Genomic DNA, 25,530 nt, shown 5'->3' with positions numbered 1-25,530 from the left:
GTTTATTCTTTGTCAATTCTTGCCCAAAGATGATATCTGTCTCGTAAAACCATTTTGCCGTATCTTTTGGATAGTTGTGTTCACCTACCTTCTAACTATCTGACCATATATATTCACAAGAACCAGAATCCTGAGACATTTTCCAAAGGTGGTGTGTGATGGAGGTGGCTCTCAGGGAATGCAGGTTTTTGTATGTGATACATTACTCATTAACTACGTGAGATAAATGTATCTTTCTTGCATACAAACCTTTAGGGGATACGAATGAAAGAATTCTAATTCACATCTTACTTTATTGTTACAGTTCCTGGGAAACCCAGGCTTCTGGTTAGTCATACACAGATGAACACTGCTCTTATTCAGTGGCACCCTCCTGTAGAAACCTTCGGACCAATTCTGGGTTTTCGTTTAAAATTTGGACGCAAAGACTCTGAACTGCTAACGACATTGGAATTTTCAGAGAGGGATGACCATTACACAGCTACTGACATCCACAGAGGCACCTCTTATGTCTTCAAACTCTCCTCGAAAAATAAAGTTGGCTTCGGGGAAGAGATAGTGAAAGAAATCACAATCCCGGAAGACCGACCAAGTGGATTTCCTCAAAACCCACGTGCTGATAGCTCCATGGCTACGACTATTCAGCTGAGCTGGCAGCCACCAGTCTTGGCAGAACGGAATGGTTTTATCACTAAATATACCGTGCTGTACAGAGATATCAACAGCCCAAACAATCCAATTGAGCTTTCTGTGGTTTCTCCTGAGACAAGTTTGAAGCTCACCAACCTGAAACCAGATACCACTTATGATATCAAAGTACGAGCTCACACAAGTAAAGGTCCTGGTCCATATAGTCCTAGTGTTCAATTCCGGACACTGCCTCTGGATCCAGGTAGGATTTGTCTATTTGTGTGCTTCTAGATGCAGGTGGGTGACGATATTAGGGAGTTGGGTCTCAAGATTATACATTAGATCTCACTGCTTTCTACCAACTTGAAAGGTAAAGTTCTTGAGTCTTAATATACTTTGGAGACTTCTGTGTTCAAGTACATGCATCCCGTTGAGATTGCATTAACCTGCATGACTTACAAAGGTAAGTTTTAGTCACTAAGATTTATAGAGATTCAGGTTGATAACAGATTGCAAAATACAGGTCAGAGAGGTGATTTGTGCATATATTATATTAAACTGGTAAGAGCACTGATACGGTCCAAGCAAAAAGTCGGAGCAGTCCCATCTAAATTGTCGCTCTTCTTACTTTTTCAGCAGTGTTTGCAAAAAATTTTCATGTTAAAGCTGTAATGAAGACATCGGTTCTGTTAACGTGGGAGATTCCTGAGAACTACAACACTGCCATTCCTTTCAAAGTGAGTTATTTTGCCTTCACTGCAAATGTTTCCTGTGACACTGCTTATAATTGATTATGTGGAGGTGCAGCATAGCTTTAGCTTGTATATGACTATTTGCCACTCACATCTCTAACGGGTAGAAATGACGACCACGGATGTTATCGTACAAATTCTACTGCCCACTATTTTAACACAGACGTTAATCCTCTTATTTTAAACTGATTAACATGATTGACAGTAATTTCTACCCTTTAATCTTTTGTGAGCACATTGGAACAAGTATGGGCTTCTAATAGGGGTTTAAGTTGTTTGCTTTATATTGCAATCCTTGGAAGCTTCAGTAAAAGAGTGATGCAGATTTTTTGTTATTTCACTGAAGATACATTTTTATTGATTAGTTTGTTCAATGACTGTGTGCCGAGAGATAATGGGCTGGATTTTGCTCTGAAAATAATGTCGAGACTAACAGGGCTCACCGTTATTTCAGTGCATCTGATGGAGCAACTTCCGACGACCACACATGCGCAATTAAACGTGGAAATCCGGAAGTTCCTCCACCAGACGCCCTGCTCCTCCAGAAGCTTCGCGAGAGCTGCATCTCGCTGGCTGGCTCCCCATTAAAATCAATGCAGTAGCGTGAAGTTCGTTTACTGCCCCTTCGACAGCACCTCCCAAACCCGCGACCTCTACCACCTAGAAGGACAAGAGCAGCAGGCACATGGGAACAACACCACCTGCACGTTCCCCTCCAAGTCACACACCATCCCGACTTGGAAATATATCGCCGTTCCTTCATCGTCGCTAGGTCAAAATCCTGGAACTCCCTTCCTAACAGCACTGTGGGAGAACCGTCACCACACGGACTGCAGCGGTTCAAGAAGGCGGCTCACCACCACCTTCTCAAGGGCAATTAGGGATGGGCAATAAATGCTGGCCTCGCCAGCGACGCCCACATCCCATGAACGAATAAAAAAAAAGATGGATACGAATTGATCTCGCCAAAAAAGGGTATGTCAAGTTATTTAAGTCCAAGCAAACTTTTAACGGCGTGGTAAGTCTTAATGACTGCTAAACAACCTCTCTGGCACTGAAAATTTACTTTTACAAGTGTGGAGTCTCATTCCTTCAGATTTTAGTTGTTGTTGGACATTAAAAAAAAATTAAATGTTTCTTTTTACTTTTTCTTTCTGTCTCTTTTATCTCTAAATTCAATATTTCTTACCCTCTTTATTTTGCTTTCATGACTGATTAGACAATGAATTCGCTATTCTAACTTACACTTCCTGATTCTGACTCTCAGCTGCTTATTAACATCCCTTCAATCTGATTGGTTAAGGGGATACACAGTTGCTTGCCCCGTTCACACAGGTCCCAGATGCCCGGGAGAGGGCGTCGCGCTGGATTGAGGGCCCCATGAGAGGAAGTTGCCGTGCTAAAGCCCATGAAAAGTCTATGGGCAAGTGCAAGTCTAATGAACAGCTGGCGCAGTTCGTTCACTGCCCAGAGCAAAATCCGGCCCAATGTGTTAAGTGCCTAGTTTAGTATTTTAATATCAAGCATTTAAAGCACTATATATTCAGCCAATCTAATGTGAGACTTTTGGGTTCAAAACACAATGCCAAGTTAGTGACAAACCCATTAATGTATTTCCATGAATACTGAATCAAAAACAGAAACTGCTGGAGACACACAGCAGAGTGGCCAGCATCTGTGGAGAGAACAGATAAGTTAATATTTCAGGTGTGGGCCCTTAGTCAGAACTTGTGCACATCTGAAACATTAACTTGTCTGTTCTCTCCACAGATGCTGACTGACCTGTTGTCTGTCTCCAGCAGTTTCTGTTTTTGCTTCAGATTTCCCGCAGTCTTTTGATTTGTTTTTGTATGAGTGAATCTGTCTGCTATTTTAACAAAGGAATTAATCAGTGTAATAGGTTAACTTTGTTAAAGTAGCAGACAGAAGAATCTCGAACAAACTTGTTCATCATTATTATCATACATCACGTTTTTGACCCATTGAACACTGCTGATATTTTTATCTGCCAAGGTAACCTGTATGGTAGTTATAGAGTCTGTTATCTCCATAAGGCACTTAAGTACAACAAAAGACTGATCCAATTCTACCATTGAAATTTCAGCAACATTTTTAAAGAATATAGAATGCAGCTATGAATCCCTCAAATCAGATATTGCCTCTCCACCTTAATGTCTTTCCTAAGGATCAGTGGAGCAGGGAAGGGTTAGCTGCTGTTGCATTCGGATTTATAGCATAGCCGTATCCTAGTACATACAAAACTATTATATATTACAAATTGCTTTATAGTTTAGATAAACTTACAGTTTCATTAAAAAAAAAACTGATTAGGACATTTAGGAGGTTGAATTCCTGCTCTCAATACTTTTACCAAAAAAGTCATTGAGAGTACAAATTGTGAAATCTTGTTTTGTACTCATGCCAACATTTTTACTTAAGCTATCAACCAGAGGAATTCAACCCCTTAGTGTCCCCTCTGTGGCCTGAACTCATGTGCCTATCTGAATTGTACTCCAGTCATACTCATGTTCAAAGAAATGTGACTATCTTTCTCTTTTGGCAAGTTGTTTTTAACTGGCGTGAAATTGTATTTCATTTGGATATTTTCCCTTTCCTTGTTAAATGTAAGAACATAAGGATGTTCATCCCATCCAACTCAGCCTCTTATTTATGTTCGACGTCAGCACCATTTTCATCAAGCCTGCACATTCCCTCGTTACTTTCAGTAGTTATAAATATGTTTTTTGAATGCTTCAGTACTCGTCATTCACTGTGCAAGGCAGCCAGCAAGCAGTCTGCTCAGTACACTTAACTGAATCTCAAGAAATTACTCAAGTTACATTTGGCTTGTGCATTCGACAGTTTATGGTAATGTCTTTAGTTTGTCTCTTTTCACTCCTTTGAACAAAGAAATAACCAATTGATTCCCGTCGTGATTTTAAATGTTCCCTCCATTTTCTTTTTCTAATGAGAACAGATTGAGTTCTTTTAGTCCCTTTGTAATTTTGTGAACCAAGGCCCAGAATTGTCCTTGATTTCTTTTGAATCCTTTTCACTGCCTCTGTCGTTTTATGTGTGCAGTGATCACAATCAGTTGCAATACAATCTCACTGCACTGACAGTTTTATATACTGTCAGTATCACTTCCTGAGATTCAAGGCATTTTTATGTTCCAGCTCCATGCTGTCCAAGTCCTGGGAGAGCAGGATCAAAACAAACGTCTTGCGTCATTCTCCCATTCTTATATTTAAGGCTACCAATGGTCTTCTATAAGCCTATATTGGAGGAGTTACTCTGTGTATGGATCAATTGTACCGAGTGCCACCAGCTAAAGAGATAACTGTAACTGCTGTCCCTTTTTTGCTGTGTCAGCTGATGTGCATCACTTGTACTAGCAGTGATGCACGTAATAACTTTTGAGTTATATTGCAAATCTCTATCGCGGACTTTGAAGCTGAGCTGGCTCCATGTGTCAGCGTGCTCATGTCACGACACTATTTTGCATCACCACAGGCACGTTGCTTCACTGAAGGCTCAACATGTTTAGCAGGCTGACAGAGGAGGTCGTAGCTCTGACAGCACTGCCCATGAAAAAGTGGGTCTGCACTGTCATTGGCTGTGTGGAGATTGGTCTGTTTTTACCTGCGGGTGCCATCCGAAGGGTCAAGACCCGTGTGCCTGCAGGCAACAGCAATCTAATAAAGTAACGGTACCTCTGTACACTGTATGTCCACTTACACATCATACTAGTCTATCTGCCTTGAGAAATACTGCCACAAAATATAATGACATTTTCAATGTTAGGCTGCTATCACATACAAATTTCTTTCCTGCTGTACCTTATTTAGCAACATGCCCTTCATCCTGGAAACGTATTTTTAGCATATAAGTTAATGCTATTTATCTCTGCAGTTATAATTTCCGGTGGATCATTTTTCACAGTATCCTTTTTGGATAATTCTGCTTATCCACACCATCTGATTTTTTCCTCCAGATTTCGATGTTTTACCTTCCTCATTGTCCATTAATAAATATGAACAGCAGAGACCCACGGATAGATCACTTGGGGATAACAGGTCTCAGTTTTCTGATTAGAGCTGTTACCGTGAATAGCTGTCCCGTTTTCTCTTACCTCATTATGCAATTAACAATTTCCTTCCTGACCCCATGAGCCTTTGAACTAGCTAGAAGATTCCTGCTGTATAACATTACCAAATGCTTGCTGAAAGTCAGCATGTACAGTATTCACATTATCTTAATTCAGAGTCTCTGTCACATTTGTACAGAATTAATATAAATTTTATAGGCAGTGACCTGCCTTTCTTAAACCCATAGCAGCTTGAATCCATCTCTCTTTCACTAAATGCCTTTGGTTTGCTTTCTGTAGGTGAGACTCCAATGTTATTTCTCCAGTCTATATAGATATATAAAAGCTGACAGGTCAATAATTTCCTCGATCAAGCTTTTGACTTTTTAAAGGCTGGAAAGCATTAGTGCTTCACCAGTCCTCTGGTTTCACCCATGTCCAACGAGCTGTGACAAATATCTGCAGCAATCACACCCCCTACTTACACCCTCATTTATTTAATTACTCTGAGCCATTTCAACTGATCCTGGTACTTAATGAAGATTCAAGTCTCTGGTTTTGTTAATGACCACTTCATTTCTGATAACTATTTGCTCCATCAATTTAGGTCCATCCCCCAAGCCTCCAGTTCCTGGATTGGAATACTATGAAGTGTTTTCCCTTGTGAAAAAAGTAATTTAAAAGTTTTGGTTCCTCCACTCTCCCACTTCTGTTATCATGGAGCAGCTGTATAATATGCTCCCCAGGACATAGCTGAGTTCAATTTCTATGACTGAGCAACAAGTTAAAGAAAATGTAATTCATGAAAAAATGCTGGGGAAATGTTACTGGAATGCGTATTGCAATAAATTTCATGTTTCTGAAATAATATGTTCTGAAAGTAACATTAATCTACCTGTTTTAATAAATCAACACAAACACCTATTATTCTGTCAATTAAGATTTGATACTTTGAATTGATTGTAACCAGTAAAGGAACTAACGGAGTTTTTTTTTCCCAACTGTTCAGATCATCTACAATAATGACCATATTGAAGTGGACGGGAGAGCTACACAGAAGCTAATCACCAATTTAAATCCTGACACGTCATATTCATTCGTTTTGACCAATCGAGGAAACAGCGCTGGGGGACTACAGCAAGTGGTCTCAGCGCACACAGCGCCAGACCTGCTCCGCACCAAGCCAGTCCTGATTGAGAAAACCAATTCTGATGGAATGCTAACCGTTGAGCTGACAGCAATGCCAACACCACCAGCCCCAGTGAAGTAAGCAACAGTCGCATAATAACCTGCGACCTGGAGTTTTGCTCAAGTCTCTTCTGTGATTATTCTTTTTCACCGGCATATTTTCCTCATGTTGAGTTAAACCATTCCCAAATCAACATGCTTTTAATTTTTCCTAGCAAAATATTTTGTACTTAGCTGGATTTTCCCACTACGATAATTTGAAACAGTTTTACTGCTGGAACTAACTTGATTTTCAACATTACTAAAATTGAGTGACCGCCAGGCTTTTAGTCGTCACCTTCTCTCTAGCGCCGATCATAAAGAGCTAAAATGTTGGTCGAGGCTAGAACCACCCAAGTAATATATTACTGATCACTGTGCTGGAAGTTTGGGATCTTGTTGTGCTCCCTATAAGGGGACATCGTACCCACTATGATCCAGAAACTGCAGTCTCTTGGACTTGTGCCCTGACTTAGATCACCAGTGCCCTCGACACTGTTACTTCACCCAAGCTGTTTTGCAAGACACAAATATTAAGACATCACTCTCCCCTTCATTTCAGGCTCCAAATTGAGTACTTGGTTTATGGACTGTGATTGTAACAATAAAGCACATACAGAACAATTTCTACACAGTGACTACAAGCCCTTAGAAGCTACACTCATTCAATGCAATTCATTGTAGGCAGAAAATGTAGATTGGCTTTGTACTAATTTGATTGCTTAATTGTCTCTTTGATAAACTCAATTCCAAATTGAATGATTCACAAATTGACATTGTTTCACTTCCAAAAACAAGGTCAAATTGTCTCAATTAACAATCAAACCAACTTAAGAACATCTCCGGTAACCTAATGAGCTGGTGTTAGTCAGTAATTTTAGATTGACCCGACCTTAACTTTAAATTTTAAACCGAAAACACAACATTTATCAGTATATTATTAGAAGCCTTGCATATGGCATGAAATTCCTGTCCATAACTCATTTCCTGCTGTCACAATTTTTGAATAATTGTTTTTATGTCAACATTTATAATGGAAACTTGCTATGGGAATTCCTATGTGAACATTTGTACAATGTCAAAACCCTCTTTGTCTGTCACACTGTAGTTGTAGGCCTCCTACACTGGTGTAGCCAGGTTCCTGCCATTTTCTTGAAACAGCAATGTCTGACCATCAATTTTTAGTTTTCTTGTAAGTTCAAAAAGAATTTAACATTTTTATACGTTACCCAGCTATCTTTCTTCTAGCCTCCTGCTTTCGCTTTCTTGACTTCACTACAGTTCTCCCTCTACCCACCCATGGGGCCCATTACTACCAAAAGTCAGGCCTTCGGCCCACTCGGTGTGTTTTCCTGCACTTTGCTGCTGAAATTTAGGTCCCCTGCATTTATCCAACATCCACCCTTGGTTTGAAATGCTGCCTCAGGTTCACTGCTGTAACGTCCACCCTCCCTTGGCCTGAAATGCCACTGAAAATCAAGTTCTGGGCCCACTGCTGTGCTCCCCACTCTGCCCCATTTTGTGCAGCCTCTCCTGTTCTCCCTCTGCCTCCTTTGTTGAAATTAATTCATTTCTGCTATGATTAATGTTCATCATTTATAATGTATTCACAACCCATTCCCCATTAAATGCCCACTGTTGTTTCAATCGTAATTTTTGCATCAGCCCTATTAAGTTTACTGTTATTTTTTGTGTTTGGGCCATTTCCATTATATTTCATGGTGTTATTTAATAATAAATTTTGGAATAACCCTGTTCAATCTCCTAATTTTATTTAATACATTTTCAATTTCCCGCCCTTTTTTTAATGAATTTTGGTCAAAGCTGCGGTTTCAATCTTTTATTTAATTAATGCAATTTGGATCTGCATTCTATTAGGTAGCCTCTCTTTTTCTAAACTTGCACAAACCTGTTTGCTTAAATAGTGGGCCCCATCATCGCTGAAAGCCACTGTTTTTATTTAATTAATAAATTTTGCAGCAATCCTCTTCCATTAAACTGCTACTTCTTTCATTTAGGTTAGGATTTTGGGAGGAAACCATTGCAGTAAATATCTGCTGCTTTTATTTGCTGACTAATTTTTTTGTGGGGAAAGTTCATGTGCTCCATCTTCTTGTCAGCAATGCCAAAGGAGATCCATTAGTAATGTATCAGGAGTCTTGATTATAGCGCACATTTCAGTAAATATCACTCTTTTCCTATCAAACTTGGTTGATAAAACTCTGATTGTTATAAAATAGTAAAACCTCTGACTCGGTGAGCAGTGCTATGGGAGATCTGTTAGTATATCACACAAAGTTACTCCTGCTCCGAACTACCTTTATGCAAGGATGTGACTGCAGAATCTGCCACGCCCCCGATCTAACTTTCATTTTTGGTGATAGTGGTACAGTGACTTGATGGAAACAAGACTGGTTAAAAGTTTGTTTATTCGCTTCTTACCTCCCCATTGCTCAGTGGCAATGGAATCCTTCTGTCAGCAAGGCACAACGAACCTTTCTGAATTTTTAGGGATTAAAAACTTAAGATGTGCATTTGGATATGCTGGCATGTTTTATTTTTGGGGAGAAGTTACAGATTTGGACTGCACCGATGGCAGTAAATGCACTATCACCCATTGAGGGTAAAATCCAATGCATTCTCCTCTACTTTGTGTGAGACCAATGTTTTTTCATGGTAAAAATGATGAGAAAAATAGGAAGTTACTGAGAAGGATAATATTTAATTACAAACTCCCATTGTTATTAAATAGCAAAACCTCTGACTCAGAGATTTTAGAACTAGGGGTCATAGTCTCAAGATAAGAGGCCTGCCATTTAGGACCGAGATGAGGAAAAATTTCTTCACTCAATGGGTTGTGAATCTTTGGAATTCTCTACCCCAAACTGCTGTGGATACTCAGTCATTGAGTACATTCAAGATTGAGATCAATAGATTTTTGGACACTAAGGGAATCAAGGGATATGGGGATCAGGCAGGAAAGTGGAGTTGAGGCCATATGGCCTACTCCTGCTCCTATTTCTTTTGTCCTTATGTCCATGGTGGCATTGTTGCCTTAGCTGGGCTGAGGAGTGTGTGCTGGTACTTAAACATTTGATTCAGAAATTGCTGGAAGGCGCATTTCATGGTGAGCAATGTGAATTGGACTTTTTACCTCACCCTTCGGATCGCACTATATTTGAGTCGCAAATTGCTGGAACGCGAAGCGACAATGGCGCAGCGATGTCAATGTCACACTTGGGGACTTCATGAACATCCTGCCCAATGGTCTATCTCCTTAACCAATGAAACAAAAGGATAGGTCAAGAAACAGAGCAAACCATGGAGAAAGAAATAGGGTAAATCAGAGACAGAAAGTAAAATAGAGGGAAGGAAAGAGAGTGAATTAAGAGTGAGAGAAAAGAGACATTAAGGAAAAGTAAGAAAAAAATTAAAAAGAGCCAGCAGAAGAAGAGGACATTGTAACCCAGTTGTGTTTGGTAATTGTTGTATTGGCCCTCGAGAAGTTAATGAGTGAAAGGCAGGGTAGGTGTGTGAAGTGCAAAAACATTCTTGAGCCATAAAGTATTGAACCAGCATGATGATCATGATCAGGAACATAGGAATTGCTAGATGATAAAAGACAAAGATCCATCTAGTTTGCCTTCTACCATCCTGGTAATTGCATGATACAACTAACAGGAGTGTGGATGGCAAGACTAGAACAAAAATACCGTCAAAGTGGATTTAAAAAGTTTAATTCGCTCCCCGCGGGCCTCCATGGTCGAGTGGCACGTCAGGACCATAAATCATATGATTAACAGGGTCCTTACGACGTGAATTACCAGCCCTGAATGGCTGTGGCAAGATTAATTCGCATTAACGGCGTAAATCCAGCAATTTCATGACACGCAATTAATTTCAATGGGGAGGCTCATGGCGAGGTTGCAATTTTTTCAGTTTCTTTGAGGCTAACGGCTAATTGTCCAGCAATTTGTGGAGAATCAGAACTCATGGCGTATCTCTATTTTGCCATAAATTGCTGGATTTTTTTTAGGAACGAATAATGACGGGGCCATGAACTCATTGTTATTTTTCCATCAATCTCTGGGCCATTATTGTTTTTGGCAAAGTTCATTATATTGAAATAAAGCTAGTTCTCCTGTTTCATGACATGAGAGTCTTGCACTGTTGCTAAAGGAGGGATTGAAGTATGATGCTTTGTTTGTGAACCAATAAATAGCAAGAGTACTCACATTGCAGCCTAACACCACTTTACAAGATAACAAGCATCATTATATAACAAAAACTCCCTACAAATAAAGACTAGAACGAGAAATAGAAATGTAAGGTTTGTGGGAAAGACTCATTGGGGGTGATTTTAGGAGGCAATTGCAGGTGTGTTGGGGGCAATTAAAGCCGGCGGGATGACAGTTGAAGAGCCAAATGTACCTCATTGAGGTACTTAAGGCACTTCACCTGTGACAGATGAAGGGATTAGAACTATTTTTAACTTACCTGGTTGGCTTGCCCACCGCTTCTGATTCACACCTGGTAAAACCAGGAATGAAGGGCCGGATCAGAGAAAAAGAAACTAAATAAATTAAATAAAAAACCACGGAAGTATGTGAAAACGCTAAATAAACCTACCTTTTGAAGCCTGCTCCGATGTCCGATGTCTCCCGCTCCAATGTCCCCCTCTGCACCCCCCCCCCCAAATGTCCCCCTCTTCACCCCTCCGATCTTCCCCCGATGTCCTCCCGATGTTCCCCCATGACTCCCTCTTCACCCCTCCCCCGAAGTCCCCCTCTTCACCCCCACCAATGTCCTCCCGATCTTCCACCAATGTCCTCCCGATCTTCCCCCTGATCTTCCCCTCTCCCCCCGATCTTCCGCTCTCTTGCCTTCCCCGCCCCAGTCTTCCAGTCCAGCGCTGGATCTTCCATTCTCGCCCCCCCCCCCCCCCCCCCCCCTCGCGTTGCAGCTCCTGATGGCAGCCAGCCGTGCGGGTTTGCCTCGCGCACCTTCACCGCCCCCCTCCCGCTGCCAACCCGCCACCATTGTAAAATCGAGCCCATTGTGTTCACCTTTCTCTTTGTGTGTGTAATATGTACATCTACGCATATTGTCATTGTTTGAATAAAATGGCTTTGCATTGGTATTTATCACAATATAAGGAAACATATCAGCTAAACTCAAGAAATAATTTGTACTCCACTACCTGTTTTGTTTGAAAAGTAAGAATTCTTTTCCCAGAACTTGGTCTGCTGGGGGAAAAAAAGTTAAGTGTGTGCTTCTCTCGCAGCAATATTTGTCTTTTAACAAAAATTTACAGAAGTCTTGCTACTTCAAGGACCAGCGCTATAATTTCACTCTAACTTGTGAGATGAGCATTAAAGCTGATCTGAGCCAGAATTTTGACAAATTAAGTGTCCGTTATCAAATGCCAGTTAAGTTAAGAAATCTGTAATAATTCACAACATAATACGCACAATATTACGACAGCTTTTGTTTATATCGTACTTTTAACATGTTAAAACGTCCCAAGGTGCTTCACATAGGCATAATCAAAAAATCGGACACCAACCAATGTAGGAGATATTGGGAGGGGTGACAAAAAGCTTGTTCAAAGAGGTGGGTTTTAAGGAGGGTCTTAAAGGAGGAGAGGGAGGTGGAGGGGTTTCAGGAGGGAATTCCAGAGTGTGGGGCTTTGGCAACAGAAAGCACAGCTACCAGTGGTGGGGCAGAGGGAAGGGGAGATGCAGAAGAGGCCAGAGTCAGAGGGATGGAGAGTTGGGGAGTAGGGGAGGAGGTGGGATTGCAGAGCTGGAGGAGGTTAGAAAGGTAGGTTGGGGGTGAGGCCATGAATCGATTTTAAAATGAGGATGAGAATTTTAATTTTGAGGTGTTAAGGCACTGGGAGCCAGTGTAAGCCAGTTGGGTAGGGGTGGTAGGTGAACAGGACTTTGTACGGGAGAGGATATGGGCAGCAGACTTTGGATGAACTGAAATTCAGAGTGAGTGGAAGATGGGAGACTGATCAGGAAAGCCAGGAAAGCAGTCAGATCAAAGACATGAATCATGGTTTCAGCAGCAGGTAGGCTGAAGTAGAGTAGACACGGACGATATTATGGAGGTGGAAGTAGGAGATCTTGATGATGATGGGGTGGGGGGGCTTGAAATTGGTCTTGAATGGTCGTGCAAAACAGGCGATAGCGAATTGGCAGCCCAGTTTACGCTTGCCCGATTTCCTTTCTCATTGACTTCAGTGGAAAAGAAAATTTGATGGGGGGGGGAGGTGGCAGGGGGGTGTAAAACGGGGAGCCGACTCACTTGCCATTTTGTGCTGTTGCCCAAGAAAAATTTTCACCCCCAGGGTTGACAGCTCAGAACAGGTCAACTGGGATGCAAAGGTTGCGAAGTCTGGATGAGCCTGAGACAGTGGCAGGGGGATATGTGTAATGAATATCTTTAATTCAGAACAATGGCTTACTTAAGAAAATAGTCTGTTTAATTAGATGATACAAACATTTTGATATTATTACCAATCGTCTTTTCTCTTAACAGAGGCTACTATATGATTGTTGTGCCTTTGAAGAAATCCCAAGGAAAGTTTATCAAGCCCTGGGACAGTCCTGATGAAATGGATTTGGAGGAGGTATGTGTGCAGCTCCTACAATCAAATGGCTCGTAACATGAAGGGAAAAAATAGAAGCAATCAAGTTGATTGTGTGTTTGTGTGCTGTAACTTCTGTTTGTATTTCTGTGTGTATTTTGCTATTGACTGAAATGAGTTCCAGCAATATGGCTGGCAGCACCTTGTAAACCACAGTCCAGTTATGCACAATGGAAATTATATTTCACCAAACAGATTTTCCTTTTATTTCATTAAGAATGAGAAATGCTTATAATGATACCAATCAATCAAAAGAACAATACATAATTTACTTTTACTGTCTTTTGCACCATAAAAAACATGAGAAAGTGGGGCAGAAAATCTTTGGTCCCTGTTCCTGCAGCAAACTGCATAATTTGCACCATAAAGGACTGTCTTAACTTATTCCATCTCTCTAGAGGAGTGAATAACCATTGGTAAAATTTCCAAGAAGAGAGAAAATTGTAAATTTGCTCCTAGTCTCGTGAAACAAAACTCGTGGATATCAGTCTTTAACATTCCTGTCGACATTATGCAACCCGGTCCTGTTACGTTCCACAAGTCACATACCCAATATCACTAGCAGGACCAGAACTATAGTATTTCACAGGGATATTTGATCATTCTTTTTGTATTTATCCATATCATGTTAAAAAGATGGGAGTTTATTTCATTCAAAAGAAGCTAAGGAACCATCAAAAGGGCATTCTGCTCATCAAGCCTGCTCTTTCTACAACAATGTACAGTTTCCTCTATCGTAGACTTCCCCCCATCCACTTAATTTCCAAAGGTAATCAAGCAAATCTACAGAAAATTCATCCATCCTCACATACCATCTGTCTAACCCTGTCCTGCTGCAATCCACAGATACCATTTCCAACAGCACGGCAACTATTAGTCCACATTTTCCAATCAGCATTATCTTAACACTGGTGGTAACACTTCAAAATAAATGAGTTATTGCCAGCATTAAAATAACACCCATTGGAAAATCTAGGCTTTTGTGTTCCATGGAGTATTTAATCATCTCAGTTTAGACTTCCCTCAACCGTGTATTTATCCAATCCCTTTTGAAGGAGTTAATCAAAATAGTACCAACTGCTTCTGCTAGAGATCTATTCTACATATTCCTTACTACAGGGAAAAATAGTTTCTTCCAATCTCTAATCACATTGCGAATTGTTAACCATAAACATCTGTCTTCCTTTTGCTGTGCTTACTGTCAATAGACCATTTAAAACATTGTCAATACTGCTCAGCATCTCACAGATATGGATCATGGATTCTCTCAATTTTCTTTTCACTAAAATGAAAGGAAGTTTAATTCAGCAAGTCCCACATCATAATTAGAGCCTTCCCCAGTACACCAATGTCCTTGTGATTGTAGGCTGTAATAAATGATACACATTGTGCCCTCATCAAAGACCTGTACAAGGTTAGAATGGCTTATTTTGGCTTCTTTTCAAATGCCCTTTTGCTGCCATCTAGTATTTGATTAGCTTTGTTCATAACCAATTCATACCGACTAGAAACTTTCAGTATATGACAAATAATCAGACTTAAATCATTTCCTCCTCCTCCATTACTAATGGACACTCTTTTGTTTTATCCATCTGTTTGCTGTTTCATTTTCCAGTGTGCAGTACTTCACATTTGTGTATGTTGTAGTCTATCTGCCATTCTATAGCCCATTTGCTTAATTGATACAGATCCTTTTGGATGGGGTTCACCTCCCTTATATTTGTCGAGTTGCCACATAGCTGGATATCATCAGTAAATATTATAATATTACAAACAGCACTCTCCTCCACATTAGATATGAATATTGTGAACAGCAGAGTCACTAAGCACAGATCTGTGCAGAACTCTGCTATTCACTTTTATCAAGGTAGAGCTTTTTCTATTTATTATCTTTGACTTCATAATACCTAGCAAGTTTTTCATTCCAGCCAGCTAATTTGCCATTAATTCGATCAAACCTTAACCCTCTTAAAAGTCTTACAGTGGAACTTTATCAAAGGCTTCCTGAAAATCAACCTAATTTAGACCCTCTGAACTGCCATCATCTGGTAGTTCATTTACTTCCTCAGACAATTCCAGTAGATTTATGAGGCAGGGCTGACCATCCCTTATGACCTCTGTGCTCTTTAAATAAGCCTTGGTAGCACCCTCTATAAGACTTGATCATTTTGTCCACATTGGCTGACTGATTTATAATTTCTAGCTTCATACTGTACCTTTTTTAAATAGCAGGATACCGTTCTCTGTTCTGTAGTCCTCAGCTAGCTCCAGTGTTTTTGGCTCTCCTAAACATATTTACTAGAGCCTCACATATTTTTTCCTTCATTTCTCTGAGGACACTTGCCCAAGTGCCTGGTAAACATTTAATTCTTTGAGCTTCATCGTAACACATGTTTTAGCAATGCATACTTGTATCATAGATTGCCACAATAACTGAAACTGGGATTTGATCACTGTCTTCATTTGTGAAAAGCTGATTTGTTTTAATACATCTGCTACTTCATGATGCTCTGCAATATATCTTCCTACTGCTTTGAGTGATGGGGACTAGCTATTCTAATCTCTTCCTGCTTCTGCTTGTTAATTTTGTCCTCTAGTTCTGTAATCAATGTAAATTATATAACTTGCTAATATCTACATTATCGATGCCTTTCATCATTTTAAAGACTTAGGTCACGTCTCCTCTCAATTTTCTTTCCTCCAGTGAGAACAAATTCTGCCATGCAGTATGATAAAAAAAAAATCCTTTCTAGTTTATACTCTGCAGTTGATTTGGGTTTTTCAACTTGAGTAGCTCCTTTGATTTGTGCTGTTTGCTCAGTGCTACTTAAAAGAAATATTGCATTTACCATTCTGTGCTAAATATAATTCCTTCTGGCTAAAATATATCAAATCTTTCCCTCTATGACCATTCCAGGGAGCAGATCACCACTCCTGCATTTGACCTATGCAGTTGTTAGGTGACTGATTAGCTCCAGTTATGAAGAGGTTAGGGGAGGGCGAATGCAAGATTATGAGTCAGATCTCATTGGGAGAGGACTGGAAGTAACCGTCAGCTTCCCTGCTGTCAAAGCACATCAGGTTGGAAGACAGTATATGATTATCACTTTTGTTTGGGAGAGGCATGATGGATGGTGCCATGCTGTGTCCCTTTCTGTGGATCACCAGGATTCATTCCTCCTTATTCTCTCTTGCCCAAGCATCAGTTATATTTCAAGTTCCTATGTTCTTTGCCAGTGGATCAAACTCAAGTGGGTGGTATTCTTTATGAAGCTATACACGTTCTTATTAATTCAGTGGTGTGTGATGGAAAGCGTTGTAGCCCTCGGGCCTCCCTCTAAAGATACCAGTAAATGTCTCCCTTGGTAACATTTAATGTTCTGTGACAATTAAATGGAATACACTTCTCCTTTAAGTATGTAAGCATCTTTAAAAGCTGTCTGTGTTTGAGCTATTGAGAGCCATCCATTGATCTCAATGAGCAGCAGGAGGTGCTGGGAGCTTGAGGGCATGTGTCATCACTGCAGCCTCAGAAAGGGCAGCACCAGTGGAGGTGTCTGGCAGCTTTAAGTAGATGTATTAAATAATTTTTAAAAATCAAAATTGCAGTATAGAATAATGAAAGATAAAGGTAGTATTTTTTAATATAAGTAGATACTTGAGTGTAAAGCCATTAGAGCAGCTTATCCTGATTTTTCTTTTGAAGAACTTGAAACATCTGCAGACATTTATGAAGTAAACACATCATATTATTTTTGTACCAGTTCGTTTGAAAAATACTCTGAATTAAAGCTCTGTTCCCTTCCAAAAAACAAAATGTAAATATATATGAATTCATGAATAATCACCATAATTATAAATTGTGAGATCACCCCTTGCCAATCAGGAATGGCAGTCTATCAGTGTGAAAAGCAGGTCTCGAATCACAGAGACCCATGTCTGAGGCTACACAAGCAGCAAAAGCAGTGCAGTGCCTCAGAGTTTTTGGCTGCATGTTCTGTTACTTAGCAACAAAATATTTCTTTTTTCCAAAAAAAAAATAGAGTAAGTAAACCCAAGAGTATGAGCAGGCTGGCAGCGCTGATTTTCACATTTTTAAATCAATGGGTATTGCTGGGCTGGAGAGTAAACATTTGAAAAATAAACAGCAATTTATTAAGCAATCATACCATTTGACTATGAGTTCTACGCTTTTTGGTATTTAGGCTGGAGACCTGTTTTGCAGTTCAAAGTTACATTGCATGGAGGGGAGGGGGCCTCAAGACTACACTCCCTCAGTAAACATGCAGAGATTCTGATAACTTCATGACATTGTTTTCTTTCACTGTTGATTCAAATGTATTGACGCCTATGATTTGCTTTGATTATTCGCAGTGACGATATGTTCCAGTTGAATTCACTCTGTGTGATGGTAATGAGGAATGTGTTTATATGTTTGTATGGAATTCTTCGTTCTGCTATTTTCACAAAGGTGTTACCAATATAATGCCTTTGTTAAAATAGTGGTGAAGTCAATTTTCATTGGTTACTAATAGAAAGAAAGACTTGCATTTATATAGCACCTTTCAGGACCTCTGGTCATCCCAAACCCCACATACTTTTTGAAGTGTTTGAACTGTTGTAATGTAGGAAACGCGGCAGCCAATTTGCACACAGGAAGTGTCCACATGCAGCAATGTGATAATCACCAGATGATCTGTTCTTTCAGGTGTTGGTTGAGGGATAAATATTGGCCAGGACACTGGGGAGAACTCCCCAGCTCTTCTTCGAAATAGTGCCATGGGATCTTTTACGGCCACCTGAGAGAGCAGATGGGGCCTCAGTTTAACATCTTGTCCAAAAGGACGACACCTCTAATAGTGCGGCACTCCCTCAGTATTGTACTGGAGTGTCAGCCCAGATGGTGTGCTCAAGTCTCTGGAGTGGGACTTGAACCCATAGCCTTCTGACTCCGAAGCAGGAGTGCTACAGACTGAGCCACAGCTGACACTGTCTGAAACACACACAGCAATTTCAACCCCTTTTTCACAATTTTCAGTATAGCTTGCAGCCTAGAAATTACTGATGGTGGCAATTGGCTGCTGAACATCTAACACATTGCTATGACTTTCCTCCGCCATTTTATTGCAGATATTAATCCGCTTATTTTCATTTCCATCGTTCTCAGTGGAAATGAAAATCAGGTGATGTCTATAACGGGTGGCCTATCTGCAACATCAATTTTACACCCAGACGGCAAGTTGAAAATCTACTCTGCTGTTTCTTCATTATTCCCAATTTCTGATGAGTGTTTGCTTCGCTGGGACTGCAGCTGTAACAGATGCGTTAAGGTTTCTTTGCATTTCTAAGGACATAATTTACAAGAAGGTTTCAAAAAGTAATTTCTTCATATTTTATGCACGAACATTGCAGGTGCCATTCAGTACTTGGGATTAAGATAAATTAAAAATATTCTATTAAAAGGCCAAATGTCTGCCATATTTCATTATCTTCACATGACATTTTATTAATAATTCCACAGCCCTCCCACCTAACCTAAGCCTCTGACCAAGAATAAACTGAGTCTTATTGAATAATCCCACCCATGTGTATAGAACTGTGAAAGATGCAGTAGATATTTGCAAGTGTAGTATGTATTGTATACTGTCCCCTAGCCAAAGAACTTAATAAAATAAATCTTAAAAAAAAACCTCATAAGATGGCTATCAACAGTGAAATCCAATGGTATCTTAACACTGTGCACCATGAAGGAGCTTACATCTCACAATTCTCCATATGCTCGGTGCCTGACCCTAACCAGACTATCAGGAGGAGATGCTGCCCAGAGGTTTGGGGAGAGCAGGAGGAAAATTGGCACGTGAGCCTCCATGGGACATCCTCATGTACCTTGTAGCGACTAACTACAAAACTGCACCAGCGGAGGCCTTAAAGCAAGTTACTTGCTGTACCCCTTGCTCAGTGCATTGGGAATATAGAAACCAGACAAATCAAATGAATAAAATACATCAGGAAAAATGGTGGTTTCTTAAATAAATTGTAACGGGTGGTGTAGTTGTGAAAGTTTGATTTATGATTTGAAATAAAGTACACCCTGAACATGATGTGATTGGATGCCATCCCTTTAGTAAAGAAAAATGTTTAGGAAGGAATATTGCAAAGTACAACCAGTGCATTTTTTGATGCCATGCATGCTACCTATGCTGTAAATATTGGCAGGGAAACCCACCCACGTAAAACAGTATTGAATTCAGTTGTTATTGCAGTCAGGTTTCAGTCACTCGCAGCACGCACTGAGCAGTAGAGCTGTCCCCAGTACAAATAAATGTGATGCAGAATGTTGACCTTTGCACTCTGAACCAGAATTGTTATGTTTTCCCTCCTGGAGTGGGCAGCATGTTCAGTTACCTGTAAGAGTCATATGGGCACACAAATAGAGTGACCTATGCTTGCAGCCATTTCGGGTATCGGCAACAAATGAAAATAGGATATTGAGCACAGCGCCAAGGCGAAATGGCAAATGCCAAGCCAACCTGCTGCTTTACATATTAAAACACAACAAAGTGGGGTTGTAGTTTGGTGCCGACGAGGGCAGAAATCTATTAAGAGTAATATGAATATTATTAAAGTTTTTTTTCTGTAATACTACTTGCTGTAGTTAACAACAGTTTGCACCATGGGCGCAGACCATGATTTTATTTTTTTGAAGGGGTAATCAGATAACTCCCCTGCAAAGCAAGCTGAGCAGGGCAATCTCTGGGAGAATTTCCAGTGCCCTAGCATTGCTTCAGGTACCTAAACCCTAAGCTCTGGAATTCCCTCCTTAAACCTCTCTACCTCTCTCTCCTCTTTTAAGTCGCTCTTTAAATCCTACCTATTTGACCAAGCTTTTGGTCACCTGTCCTAATATCTCATTATGTGGCTCGGTGTCAAATTTTGTCTGATAACACTGCGGTGAAGCGCCTTGGGACGTTTTTACTACGTTAAAGGAGCTATATAAATGCAAGTTGTTGTTGTTGCTACCGATGGAGAAGGAGAAACAGAAATACAAGTGAATGCAGAAACTGACACACATCTCCGTGTTCAACCACATGGAGGACTGAAATATATTTGCACCGCCCCAGCCTACACAAGACATTGACCTGTGAGCAACTGTTTATAGTGAAGTCCATTTCCACATTTTAAAGGTCACACTGCAGAGGGATTTCAGGGATTTGCACAAATTATATACATTTAACCATAGCATTTTGTTAGCTCCAGGTGCGATTTGTTTGATAATTAATCTGCATGTTGATATGTTTTTACACGAGTCCCAGTTTGCATTTACAAACCAGCCTGATTCCCCAGTGTGCAGCATACATTATAGAGAATGTCAGAATTTTTATTTCTTTTGTTAGTATGAATGGCAAATAACAGTAACAAATGTTCAATGAAGACATACTTGGAAGTTCTGCTCAGCCGAAGCATTCTGCTCATTGTCAGTACTGCAGCAAAGCATATATTTTGATCTTCAGTTTTGCACATTAAAAAATTATTATTTAACTGAGTCAATTTTTCTTTTCCAGTTACTGAAAGAAATTACCAGGAAACGAAGAAGTATCCGTCTGAGGAGGCACGCAGATGTCCTTAAGCCATATATTGCAGCCCATTTTGAGGTTCTTCCCAAAGAGTTTACCCTTGGCGATCGGCTGTTTTACAATGGATTTGAAAACAAGCGCCTCCAAAGTGGTCAAGAATACGTTTTCTTTATTTTGGCTGTGCTTGAAAGCCCAGAATCTGTAAGTTTTGTTTAATTCATTCCAGTTAAGTTTCCACCACGCGTGCCTGTAGTCGTAAAAAAAAAAATGAACAGTGGTTTTAATTCCATTGAATCCTTTAGGATACAAAATAAATCATTTCAGGGTACGATCATACATAATATATTTATGAAGAAGGTAATTATGAGGGACAGAAAGCATTGATGGATTTACAGTGTCAGGTCTAATTGGTGCACTTATAGTTAAGGTAAGGGAAATATTCCAATTGTGCCAATTTGCTCAGCTTTGTTTTGTAATTCTTTAGCACCTTAAAATGTCGAACAACAGTAGTGTAATGATAAGGTATCCACTCCAGGCACTTTGAATGAAGTATTGTGCTCTCATTCTGTGTTTATAGCTTTTCTTTGCTGGTCTCGTGCTCTGATCTGCCATGTACAAAAAAACAAACTAACCTTTCCTGCAGAACAGAGATCAAGTGATATGATACTAATCGTGGCACAAAATGCATTAAAAGGATGCAGATATATGGTGCATCCATCTGGGGACAGTATTACCACAGAATCTTACCTTCACTGTTAGTTTTTACCTGAAATTCGTTAAAGCTAACTGAAAAAGTGAACTTATTAAATTTGTGATAAATATGAAAATCTTAAATCACCAAACATTAAGATGACCCAATCTTCATTGGTTGTTTAAAAATATTGAAATATTATTTGAATGTACTTCATTATTTGATGCACTGTTCCTTTAAGAAAATTTGTACCTGGATGGTGATCTTCCCCCACTCTGCTGTGCAACAGCCTCAATCTGAGGCAAGCCTCAATTATTCTTCAACCACCAGAGGTAGCAGCCTGATGTATGTTGTTTCTTTGTCCATTGCATACATTATTGAGAATGATAGAAGTTGACTAAGTGACCATTTCTTGGTATTTGTTTACCAGTTGAGTTTGAGTCTTCCATTAAAGTCCTTGGAAGTGTAGAGGGGAAATTTCATTGAATTTTTTTTTGATTTTTCAATTTCAGCTTTAGAATGAAAACAAGTTTATGCACTTTTCGACTGATAGTATCTTAAATCAACGCCTACCCCAGGCTATCTTGGAATTAACCCAACCTCAATTGACCCAAGTCCACAGCTGTTGACCATTTCCAGCAAGTGGCTTCAAAATTTGTGTTAAAAGCCACAGATCAATTCCAGTGACAAACGCCTAGAGTACCTGTCTTTGTTACCTTCCATCTTTGTGTAACATTTCCACATTGTGATATCTGTCCCAGCACACCAGCTATTAGGAATCAACTTAAGCATTATAAGAAAACTTGGCCACAGTAAGGTCCAAGCTTGATTCATCTTGTTGCAGTGAGATCTTGGGATCCAGCTCAATGAAGCATTCTTCCACCGTCAAATCTAACAGAGAATGAAGGATGCTCAGGGAACACTTGCATTGGTCAAGCCCCAGGGAGAAGATATCAGCACCCTCTGGTCACAAATCAGCTCACCATTGGGTTTGGCCACTTAACTATCACCAATTAACACTGGTGCTGGCTAAATGACCAGGGATTCATAACGGGTACCCCGGGAATTTCATCATCTTCGCAAGCACAATCTTTGGCTCTACTGGAAGGGGTTGTCTGAGCAACTAAAACAGCATTGATCGAGGTTTACTTCTAACCCATGTTGCAGCTGGACATAACCCTAGCTGTGCCACATTCCGCCATATATCTCAGGAGATCAACCCTGAATAATCAACCAATCCCAACAAGGAAGGTTTCTCTACGCCCGTTCTTCATTTCCTGTAAAGTATAGATTATTTACAAGCTTCGAGAGAACATGATTGTCATTCTCGTGACCCCACATTGATCCAAGAAGACATGGTGCTTGGACATTCTAGTTCTTATCACAAACAGTCTGTAACTATCCCACAGATTTGACATAGCACCCCCTACAACTTCCATTTAATCTCAGAGCTCTTGAAGGATACTTGAGAAGAACTGGGGTTCCAGCAATCATTACCAGCAACACTACTGGACTTCAGGAAAGCATATACTGTGAAGATCTAAAGGAATAATTGGAAGCACTTTGATGGCTTGTAACATGACTCTTATTTCAAAGACTGGGGTGTAAAACACCAGTGATTCTTTCATGCCTTCAAATGTTGCTGGTGAAGTGACTCGGCCCATGCCCTCTGAAAGTCTGTGTTGCTGCTATTTCTGCCTGTCATCCACTTCTGACAGTATGGCAATGGGTGAACGCCTGATGTGGTCACCGTTTACAAAGAACACATGGTACATATGTCCATTCATTTCTCAGGAGGGTCTTACATGGGAATTGAATCCGATTCTCAACAAACTAATGCCAGAATTTTTTGAATCCATGGGTTCCTGTGAGCTTAAGTTTCTTTCCCTTAAGGTAGTTCCTTTATTAGCTCCTTCATCAGCACTGAGAATCTTCAAATTGCACAGGTTAGTAATAAATCCACAACCTTTGGGTATTTTTTCTACCAGTCACTAATGGAGTGAAAAAGTCTGGTTCTAAAGAGTAAATTCACCAATCCTATATTCACAGTGGGAATCATGCTCAAAGGATGCAACATCATACCTCCAATTCTCCGACTCATTCCCTTTGAGCATGACGAGAAGCACAGTGTCAGTGAATTTACCCTCGAGTCCCAACAGGCTATTGTGGAACTGATACAGCAAACATCTTTTGACCCAGAAGAATGGTCATTTCCAGTGCAAAGAGGTTTTTATTCTTAGTCTAGCCAATGCTTTGTTCCATTTGGAAACTAGACTTTAAAGAAACTCCATTGCTCAACAGCAGTATGCAAACTGGGTGGTTGAATGTATCTCCTGTGATTTTCATGGCACAGCAGGAAAAGATAGAATTCACTTGAACCCGTGGAGGATTCCTCTCAGTGACATCTTTAAGATGGTAATCTGAAGCAGACTACTTGCTTTCAATAAGTATTCTCGCCTTGACTTGACAGCCCAAGGTGATGAGTACTTAATTGCTGCTGTGCCCCAAACTAGCCTGAAGAAACCCACCATCAACATTTTTGCTTCTTTGATGCACTTCCTTTTATCATGTGGAGGTTGAATGAATGAGGAGGAATGACTTACTGTAAGTGGAGCTTTTCTCATTCTTTGAAAGAAGTTTCCTCCCAGGCCACGCTGGCCACCCTTTCATTTTCTTTCTGACCTGACAAGGCTTGGAGCCATGCTGCTCTATTACATTTTGTAATTTTCTAGTTACCGTTACTTTTGCGAGTTCTTTGGGTCTGCTGTCTACAACGATTAAAGAACCGAAGGGCTGCCTCAGATTGAGGCTGTGGCATAGCAAGGTGGATGCAAATTTTCTTAAAGGGGCAGTGTCCCAGAAGGCAGCAATTTTTAGTTGCAAGTAAGAGTGAAATGTCTTTCAAAACAATGACAGATTTTTTCTACAACAAGTGATCTACTATTTTCCTTTTTAATACTGCAAATGTTACATAACTAAAAGAGAACTTTTGTAATGAAATGTATGTAAATCTTTTATATCTACTTAACAATTAAGGGATGTCACTCTGGGGAGATAAAACCTTGTGAGTTCATTAGAAACATTGGAATTGCTGGACGAAAAAGACCAAGGTCCATCTGGTTTGTCTTCTATCATCCCGGTAATCACATGATACTGGAGTTGTTGACGAATCAATTGCAGGATCAAATGTTTTAACGTTGTAATAACAACCTTCTTTGCCTGATTTCCTTTTCTCAAAATGCGATTTATTCAATTTCATGGCCCTCAAATATCTTCTCTGCCACAGTGGTGACAGACAGGCTGAGACTTTGCCTAGCCATTATCTGCATCCCTGACCATGGTGCATCTTTCAGACCAAGGGCCATTTGCATATTTTGGGTGGGTGCCCATGTCATTTCCAGCTGGAGTATCTGCCTCAGTTGAGGGGGTGGATACTCACCGCAGTGCCTTGCAGGAACATCAGTGGTGAGGCTGTGCCACCTAATCAATTTAAAAAAAAACAAGTGCCCCACTTTCAAATAGGCAAACTTTCGTATTACAGCCAATCGCTGCGCGACTGATTGCAGTAGAGAAACCAAGCTTTTAAATTCTACCTGCCCACCCCCAATGCTCTTAGCAACACTGGATGTCAGGGATTCACAGTTGTCCCTTGCAATCAGCATCACCAGGGTACAAATGGCAGGATATATGTCATCTAAAATATTTTTCTCATTTGCATGGCGTGTTGATGCATCCGTCGATTCATGAACAGTTGTATTATGCAGTTGCTCCTAATTCCTGCACACATTGTGACAGGTGAATAAAAGGATGGGGACGCAACGTAATCACTCCTACGTGCCCAGATTACAGCGGCTCTATGCCGATTTACCAGACTAAATTCGGGCTGCAAATTATTAATTCCTTTTTTTTAAATA

The 25,530-nt window shown here is 40.3% G+C and overlaps 1 protein-coding gene across 8 annotated transcripts in view; it reads left to right on the top strand.

Annotated features, from left to right (window-relative positions):
• Nucleotides 1–25,530, top strand: part of LOC137321288 (receptor-type tyrosine-protein phosphatase delta) — a 513,687-nt gene that overhangs the window by 400,047 nt on the left and 88,110 nt on the right. For 4 of the 8 annotated variants that reach the window (XM_067983651.1, XM_067983653.1, XM_067983649.1 and 1 more), the window contains 5 exons: nt 305–892; nt 1,270–1,367; nt 6,479–6,735; nt 13,243–13,333; nt 20,914–21,126. In XM_067983651.1, the coding sequence (XP_067839752.1) occupies nt 305–892; nt 1,270–1,367; nt 6,479–6,735; nt 13,243–13,333; nt 20,914–21,126 (1,247 nt within the window). Of the gene's footprint in view, nt 1–304; nt 893–1,266; nt 1,368–6,478; nt 6,736–13,242; nt 13,334–20,913; nt 21,127–25,530 lie in introns of all 8 variants that reach the window. The other 4 variants (XM_067983650.1, XM_067983652.1, XM_067983647.1 and 1 more) reach the window with 1 other exon arrangement.

Source organism: Heptranchias perlo, chromosome 4 (assembly GCF_035084215.1).
Source record: "Heptranchias perlo isolate sHepPer1 chromosome 4, sHepPer1.hap1, whole genome shotgun sequence".
Classification (NCBI taxonomy): Eukaryota; Metazoa; Chordata; class Chondrichthyes; order Hexanchiformes; family Hexanchidae; genus Heptranchias; species Heptranchias perlo.
Note: the sequence above shows the minus strand (reverse complement) of the source record. Positions and strands in the feature narration are given on the sequence as shown.